The sequence below is a fragment of the Anolis carolinensis genome, chromosome 4 (genome assembly GCF_035594765.1).
Source record: "Anolis carolinensis isolate JA03-04 chromosome 4, rAnoCar3.1.pri, whole genome shotgun sequence".
In the NCBI taxonomy this organism is placed as follows: domain Eukaryota; kingdom Metazoa; phylum Chordata; class Lepidosauria; order Squamata; family Dactyloidae; genus Anolis; species Anolis carolinensis.
Window position 1 is genome coordinate 93009292 of NC_085844.1, and position 8987 is coordinate 93018278.

Sequence of the window (8987 nt, forward strand, 5' to 3'; positions counted from 1 at the left end):
CATGTCTTTGTCCTTGGCAGTTTAAATGCTTGTGAATATCATTTGGTTAAAGAGTTGACTTATAACAAGGTCATGCTTTTCTTGACTTGTAGTTTTCAAAAGGTGATCTCCACATGTTCATGGAGATTCACATTTTTACCTTTTCAATAAGGTCATGATTGCCATTTATTTTCAAAGGGATATGTGTCCAGAGACTGGGTACAGTTATTTCCAAAAGAGTAATATCTACAAATGGCTGGAACAGATTTTCTGAATTGTGGCCCTTATCTTACCGTAATTATCTATATACCAGCTTGGCTGCTGGGATGGTCTGGATGAGGGCAAACTAATTGAAATGGGATCCAGATAACACAAAGGTATTCCTGGCCAGCTGAAAGGCTGAACAGGGTATAGGTTTACAGCCTGTGTTGTATAGGGTTACAGTCCCCCTGCTGACGTAGGTTTGCAGCTTGGGAGTTCTCCTGGACTCATAGCTGAGCCTGGAATCTCAGGTTTTCAGCGGTGGCCAGGGGAGCTTGTGCACAATTAAAACTTGTGTGCAAGCTGCGCCCATACCTTGGGAAGTCAGACTTGGCCATAGTGGTCCACGCTCTTGTTACATTCAGAATAGATTACTGTAACGCGATCCACGTGGAGTTGCCTCTGAAGACTGTTCAGAAGCTTCAAATTCGAGTGGCAGCCAGATTGCTAACTGGGGCAGCATACAGGGAGCACACAACTCCTCTGTTACATTAGCTCCACTGGCTGCCAGTCTGCTCCTGAGCACAATTCAAAGTGCTGGCTTTAGCCTATAAAGCCCTAAACGGTTCTGGCCCAGCTTACCGGTCCAAAAGTATCTCCCTCTGTGAACCATCTTGGAGTTTTAAGATCATCTGGGGAGGCCCTGCTCTTGGTCACGCCTACGCTGCAGGCACAGCTGGTGGGGACGAGAGACAGGGCCTTCTGAGTGATGGCTCCTTGGCTCTGGAACTTTTTCCTCAGTAAGATTAGACCAGCACCCTCCCTCCTGGCCTTTAGAAAGAAAACAAAGACGTGGCTGTGGGACCAGGCTTTTCGGCCAGTAATGCAATGCAAGATTCATTAGGAAACATGTGCCATGACAATCGGAATGGCCATGGTGTACGATTTTTTATGATTTCAGTATTTATATTAGGATGTTTTTAATGCTTTGTTTAATGTTTGAATGTTGTATATGCTTATGTTTAATGGTTTTAATTTATAGTTATATGTCAGGGTTTAGTTGGCATTCTAAGAGCTCCTGATGGTACAGTGGGTTAAACTGCTGAGCTGCTGAACTTGCTGACCAAAAGGTCAACGGTTTGAATCTGGGGAGTGGGGTGAGCTACAGCTGTTAGCCCCAGTTTCTGCCAACCTAGCAGTTTGAAAATATCCAATTGTGACTAGATCCGGCAGGAAAGTATTGGCTCTCCATGCAGTCATGCTGGCCACATGACCTTGGAGGTGTCTACTGACAACGCTGGCTCCTCAGCTTAGAAATGGAGATGAGCACCAACCCAAAGAGTTGGACACAACTAGACTTAGTGTCAGGGGAAAGCCTTTAACTTTACCTTATCTTGGCATTGAATTTTTGCCATTAATATGTTGTAAACTGCTTTGAGTCCCCTCAGAGGTGAGAAAGGCAGTATATATAAATATGTTAAATAAATAAATAAAACACCAAAACACCAGGAGGGCCGAAGTTTGCCCATATCTGCTGCAAATACTGCAGAGCAGATTCCTGTAAATGCCTCAAACAACCACTAGATGGTGTTTGGAAAACCTTCGCATGGAGCGAAAAAGCTTCCGAACAGTCTTCAAAGGTAACCCCAGTAGATACTTATGGTTTTAAGTATCTTCTGCAGAGTCCGGTGACTGTAAACCAGGCATAAGCAAGCTTCGGCTCTCCAGATATTTTGGATGTCAACTCCCACAATTCCTAACAGTAGGGATTGTGGGAGTTGAAGACCAAAACACCTGGAGGGCTGAAGTCTGCTCATACCTGCTGCAACCACTGCAGGGCAGATTCCTGTAAATGCCCCAAACAGCCACTAGGTGGTGTTCGGAAATCCAAAACACAAGGAGGGCTAATGATCGCCAATACCTGCGCTAAACACTGCAGGGGCAGATTCCTGTAAATGCCACAAACAGCCACAAGGTGGTGCTCAGAAGTCCAAAACACCAGGAGGGTCAAAGTTTGCCCATACTTGTTGCAAACACTGCAGGGCAGATTCCTGTAAATGCCTCAAACAGTCACTAGGTAGCATTTGGAAAACCTTCCCATGGAGCGAAGAAGCTTCCGAACAGTCTTTAAAGGCAATCCCAGTAGATACTTACGATTTCAAGTATCTTCTGCAGAGTCCGGTGACTGTAAACCAGGCATGGGAAGACTTCGGCCCTCCAGGTGTTTTGGACGTCAACTCCTACAATTCCTAACATCAGAGATTGTGGGAGTTGAAGTCCAAAACACCTGGAGGGCTGAAGTCTCCCCATACCTGCTGTAAACACTGCAGGACAGATGCCTGTAAGTGCCCCAAACAGTCACTAGGTGCTGTTCGGAAGTCCAAAACACAAGGAGGGCTAAAGATTGCCCATAGGTTGGTTTAAAAGGTTTTCCCCTGACGTTAAGTTGGTGCTCATCTCCATTTCTAAGCCGAAGAGCCGGCGTTGTCCGTAGACACCTCCAAGGTCAAGTGGCCGGCATGACTGCATGGAGCCCTGTTACCTTCCCGCCAGAGCGGTACCTATTGATCTACTCACATTGGCATGTTTTCGAACTGCTAGGTTGGCAGGAGCTGGAGCTAACAGTGGCCGCTCACGCCGCTCCCGGGGTTTGAACCTGGGACCTTTCGGTCTGCAAGTTCAGCAGCTCAGCGCTTTAACACACTGTGCCACCAGAGGCCCCAAGATTGCCCATACCTGCCCTAAAAGGAGCCCTGGTGGCGAAGTGTGTTAAAGCACTCAGCTGCTGAACTTGCAGACAGAAAGGTCGCAGGTTCAAATCCCGGGAACGGAGTGAGCGCCTGCTGTTAGCTCCAGCTTCTGCCAACCTAGCAGTTCGAAAACATGCCAATGTGAGTAGATCAATAGGTACCGCTCCGGCGGGAAGGTAACGTCACTCCATGCAGTCATGCCGGCCATATGACCTTGGAGGTGTCTACGGACAACACCGGCTCTTCGGCTTAGAAATAGAGATGAGCACCAACCCCCAGAGTCAGGGGAAAACCTTTACCTTACCTGCCCTAAACACTGCAGGAGCAGATGCCTCAAACAGCCACTAGGTGGCGTTCGGAAGTCCAAAACACAAGGAGGGCTAAAGATTGGCCATACCTGCCCTATACACTGCAGGAGTAGATGCCTCAACCAGCCTCTAGATGGCGCTCGGAAGCCCTTTCCCTGGAGTGAGCTGGGAAGGGGCTGGAGGAGGGCTCCTTCCTTACCTGTCCCTTGACGAGGCTGGCGGCGAACTGTCGCATGACGGCCTCGACGGTGTAGGCGGAGGACCACCCTCGGGGGGTGAGGAGCTCCATGCAGATGGCGCCGCCGTCCAGGACGTAGCCGTTCTCGAGGCGCGGGCTGAGCACGCGCATGAAGGGCGGCGCGAAGGGGAAGTTGTCCGGGAAGGTGAGGTTGAGCAGGATGTACTCGGTGCCGGTCTCCTTCATGTCCTGCCACAGCACCGAGTCCTTGTCCACCTGGTGCAGCTTGACGTTCCAGTCAAAGAGGCTCTCGTCCACCAGCTCCACCGAGATGAAGCGGTCGCTGAGGCGGGCGATGTCCTGCAGCTCTTTCATCAGGCGGCGGGTCCGGACCTGCGTGCAGTGCGCTTGGCGGCTGGCGGGGACCACGGAGGAGGAGGACGGAGGAGGCGGAGGAAGGAGGGGAAGGGGCGCCGATGGCGGCTGCTGCTCTGGGCCCGCCTCCTTGCCGCTCTCCTTCGGAGGGGCCTTCTTCTCCTTGTCCTTCTTCTGCGCCTTGGAGAGCTCCTTCTTGTGGGGCTTGTGGCGCGCGGGGCTGTTGCCGCGGCTGCTGCTGCAGTGGCTCTCCTTGCTGGGGCTGGCGCAGCCCTGCTGCCGGTGGTTCTTCTGGCTGCTTTTGCCCCGCAAGGAGGAGGATCCCTGCTGGCTGCTGCTGCTGCTGCCCCGGTGGTGGTGGTGGTGCTTGGGGTCCTCGGTGTCGCGGTTGTGGAGGCGGATGAGGCCGATCTTGCGGAGCAGCGTCGCCATGGTGCTGGAGAAAGGCAGGAAAAAAGGGGGGAAGTGGTCCGCCCACTGCTACCTGTCCCTCCGCCCACGCCTTTCAGAAGGAAAGAAACCCCCCGCCTTCGCCTTCTCCTCTCAGGCGCCTCGCTTCAGCGTCGCTGTGGGAAGCATTGCCGCGTTCATTCCCGAACAAAACAACCAAAAAGGATCCCTTTCTTCGCCTCCCCGCCGTCCTCAAGCAAAGAATACCCTCCAAAACGAGACACTGAAGTCCTTTTGTGGTGTGTGGAAAATAAATAGTCCTTCTCTACGCGTCCTCCATCTCCTCAAGCAGCCCCTTTGCTGTCCCTTCCTTTGTTCCCAAGGCTTGGAAAGCTATTTCGGACCGAAAGGAGCCCAAGGTTCTGGCTTCGCTCCCCGCCTGGTCTCTCCTCCCGAGGCGTTTTCAGGGAGACCCCGCTCCCAGACAGGCGCGCCGGCTCTTCTGCGGCGGATCTGACATTCGCAGGGACGAGGGGGAGGAGCCTCGCCCAGCCCAGAGCCCCGCCTCCCGCTCTGCACGCGCAAAAAGGGGGCGGGGCTATTTTCGAGGGCTCACGAGGCGGCGAGCTGAGCCCCTATTGGTCGCTGTTCAAGGGGAAGGGGAGGTAGGAGGGGAGGCTCAGAGATATGGCCGCTTTTCTGGCTCTCTCTCCGGGCTTTTCCGCTGCCTCTCTGTGACCCGCAGAGCGGGAAGCAGAGAAGGCTGTATGTGTGTTTGGTTAAAGCGACGCCTTTGTTGGCCTTTCAAGCCAAATTGGATGGCACCTCCTGTTACAATTTGGGAAGGGAGCTAGTGCGCCTGCGCGTCGTGGCAGCGCGCGTTTGCTGGCTCGCGCTCCCTCGTTGCTCATGGATCATCTGTTTTCCTCACACAGGGATCCCGTTGTCGGATGATGGCTGGCGGGCGGGCGGGAGGGGGGAATTCATCACCGGATAAAGCAATTCACCTGGAAGGAAGGGAGAGAGATGCCCTTGGAAAGGATGGTCTTACAGCAGGCCAGTAGTTGACATTGCCTCCCCCCCCGCCCAAAATTTATCATGTTTCCCCAAAAACAAGACAGTGCCTTATATTAATTTTTGCTCCCAAAGATGCTCTAGGTCTTATTTTCAGGGGCTGTTTTATTTTTCCATGAAGAAGAATTCACATTTATTGTTGAACAAAAAAATGAACATTTATTATATACTGTACAGTAGTTGTCATCATAAACCAGCATAACCAGACAAACTGTGAATCCTGTCAAGAATTTTTTGTTACTACCAATATTTCCATGTACAACCCTTTATTGTACGTACATTTACTGATCCTGCATACTCTAGAGTTCTGTTTGGCGGGCATGCTTCTAAACAAAAACTTTGCTAGGTCTTACTTTCAGGGGAGGCCTTATATTTAGCAATTCAGCAAAACCTCTACTAGGTCTTATTTTCTGGGGATGTCTTATTTTAGGGGAAACAGGGTATTTATTTATCGTGTCAGAAGCGAACTGAGGGTACAAGTTGTAATGTATTTGAAAACACAAAGTTAAAAAAAAAACCTTGGCATTATACTAAATGTCCTTTGACCAGTAGCTGGCCACTTGGAGTGCCTCTGGTGTTGCTGTAAGAAGGTCCTCCATTGCACATGTGGCAGGGCTCAGACTGCATTGTAGTAGGTGGTCTGTGGTTTGCTCTTCTCCACACTAACATGCCCCGGACTCCACCAGAAGCAACTTGCAACATGCAACCCTCCCGAAATAACTTTTCAGGTCAGCGTCTCCTGATAGAATCATGAAATCGTGGGCTATCCAGTTCAACCCCATTCTGCCAAGAAGCCGGACAATCTCTTTCAAAGCAGCCCTGACAGATGGCCATCCATTAAAAGCCTCTACCACACTCGGGGGTAGAGTGTTCCACTGCTGAACAGCTCTCACAGTTAGGAGGTTCTTCCTAATGTTCAGGTGGAATCTCCGTTCCTGTAGTTCGAAGCCATTGCTCACTGTTCTAGTCTCCAGGACAGCAGAAAACAAGCTTGCAACCTCCTCCCTATGATTTCCCCTCACATATTTATACGTGGTCCTCATCATGTCTTCTCTCAGACTTCTCTCCTGCAGGCTAAACATGCCTAGCTCTTTAAGCCACTCCTCATAGGCTTGTTCTCCAGACCCTTGATCATTTTAGTCGCCTTCCTCTGGACACATTCCAGCTTGTAGAATCATAGAATCATAGAGTTGGAAGAGACCTCACGGGCCATCCAGTCCATCCCCCTGCAAGCAACAGGAAAATCTCATTCAAGGCACCCCCAACAGATGGCCATCCAGCCTCTGCTTAAAAGCTTCCAAGGAAGGAGCCTCCACCACTCTCCGGGGCAGAGAGTTCCACTGCCGAACAGCTCTCACAGTGAGGAAGTTCTTCCTAATGTTCAGGTGGAATTTCCTGTAGTTTGAAGCTATTGTCAACATCTCCCTTGAATCGTGTTGCCCAGGATTGGAGACAGTATTCCAGGTGTGGTCTGACCAAGGCAGAATAGAGGGGTAGCATGACTTCCCTGGATCTAGACACCTTATGCAAAGGTTCTTCACAGGTAACAGGTCCTGAATCATTGCTCCCTCTTTAAAGTCAGTTGTCGTCCACAAAGGACAATAGTTTCCACAATTGGCAGAAGTTTCTTTCTGTTTTTTCCTGCTTTCTTATTTTCTTAATCATGATGCCAGTTTACATCAAGATGTTTTCCACTGTGAATTAGCAAGAAGTTTTCAGCCAAGCACAAGCTGTTGTGATGGTACTGTTTTTTGGTGTATATTTAAGGCATCTATTGTATTTCTTCATTGCACCAATGTTTTAGTAACCCATGCACCAAACTTCTGATGAGTACCTTGACCTCCAACTTCTCCAAACACCACACCGTCCTTACAGAGTGCACCTTGTACATTGCATGAGTAGGCTAACCAGGGAAATCTGCTGAACCATTTGGGTTGAAAACGTAGATGTCTCTTCTCATCCACAGGAAATACATATCCTGGCAATGGAGTCTGTGGATTTTGCACTTATTGAACTTTCACTTGGTCATCAGAATCAGTCTTGTTCATATAAAGGTCTAACAATGACACAGCTTCTTGTCTTTGCTTCTGTCCCATGGTTTCTTTGGCAGAACTTGAATTAGATGAACCAGAGGGAGACACCTCTGTTTCCACACTTCCCTCAGTTTTCACCTTCAGTTCAGGTCAACCTCCTGTCCTGTCCCACGCTTTAGGCTTTGCCTGCTGACTACCACATTTTGGCAGCTTCCACTATGGTTGCTCCCACTATTTCTGCTGTTGCTGCTATTGCAATGTAAATGAGCAGAAAAGTAGGTAATGATAGTATGGCTAATCAAAATTTGGTTGAGATAGTGCTTGCAGTTCTGAAGAGACTCTAAGTTTTGCTTCTCATATATTTGTCAGGAGGTTAAAAAAAACATACTAGGTTTTTTTAACCTGAAAAATTTTGGGGGTGGTTTGAATCCCTAAACCATTCGCTTGGCTACGGGCTTGTCTTACAACTGTATGGTGCTATAGCTAAAAGCGCTTTTGTTTTGTTTTTCATACTAGTGTATTGTTTTACATGGCCCCTATGGCAGTTCCTTTGAGTCAAACCACATTATCACATGGAGAAATTTCCCAGCTGTAGGACACTTCAGCCTCTTTTCTAGCATGGAAAGGCACTGAGCTCATCATATGAGTTAAACTACTTCCGGCCATCATGCATATCTCTCTGTGATTGAAAAGTGGTAGAAGTGTCCTGAAAAGAATTCTGGCAATCTGAGCTCATCACATTGAGAAATTTCCCCCTTGTAGGACACTTCAGTCTCTTTGCAAGCATGGAGAGGCACGGAGCACATAACATGTCCCAGGGTTGAAAAGAGGCAAAAATGTCCTGAAAGGAGAGAATTCTGAACACAGGCCAGCAATCGTGCTCAGAGCTCCTACCTCTTATCATGCTTTACTCCCATATTTACAACTGAAAAACATGTGGGATGGGAACTATCAAATGTTTTCTGTCTTTCATTGCCCAACTGTCAGCAGTCCGTTGTATCCTATAGGGTTTGGTGCAGAACCATAGGGTCCCATGGAATGCAATGGTTTTAACCTGGATCACTGTCTTTTGTATCCTCTGGGGTTTGCAGCAGAACAATAGGATTCCATGGAAAGAAATGGTTTTAACCAGGATCACTGTCTCTTGTGCCCTATGGGCTTTGATGCAGAGCCATAGGATCCCATGGAAAGAAGTGGTTTTAACCTGGTGTCAGTCTCCTTTAATGAAAGGGCTTTGGGCAGGGCAAGGGATCTTTTGGTTTTTGGATATTGTTGTTACTTCTGATTAAAACGAAAAAGGAATACTGATCTTGTGATGAATGTAAGATGAATGTATTGCCCGTTATTAAATTTCCACATGTGAGTCTGATGGGGAGGCAGAACGCAAACAGGTCTGCTGAAGATATAAGAGGAACCACTCTCTACTCTTAAAGGGATGGTCACCCATGCTTTTTCCTCTTAATGTGATGAGGTGGCTAGACTGTCCCTGGTAACTGTAAGATTGGAATCATAACAATCATTGTTAGTCCTTGAAGTGCTACAGGGCTTTGAATTGTTTTTGCTGTGAAAGGTTAGCACAGTTTCGCCTTTGGGATATACGATGAGGATGTATATAAAATCATAGAGTAGGAAGAGATCACATTGGACATCCAGTCCAACCCCTGCCAGACAGGAAAAGCACAATCAAATCATTCCAGCT

The 8987-nt window shown here is 48.8% G+C and overlaps 1 protein-coding gene across 1 annotated transcript in view; it reads right to left on the reverse strand.

Annotated features, from left to right (window-relative positions):
• Positions 1-4732, reverse strand: part of ube2ql1 (ubiquitin conjugating enzyme E2 Q family like 1) — a 35529-nt gene extending 30797 nt beyond the window's left edge. Inside the window, exon 1 of the mRNA XM_003223600.4 lies at positions 3438-4732. Coding sequence (XP_003223648.2) covers positions 3438-4223 — 786 coding nt within the window. The 5' untranslated portion in view covers positions 4224-4732. The remainder of the gene's footprint in view (positions 1-3437) is intronic.
• Positions 4733-8987: the final 4255 nt, after the last annotated feature.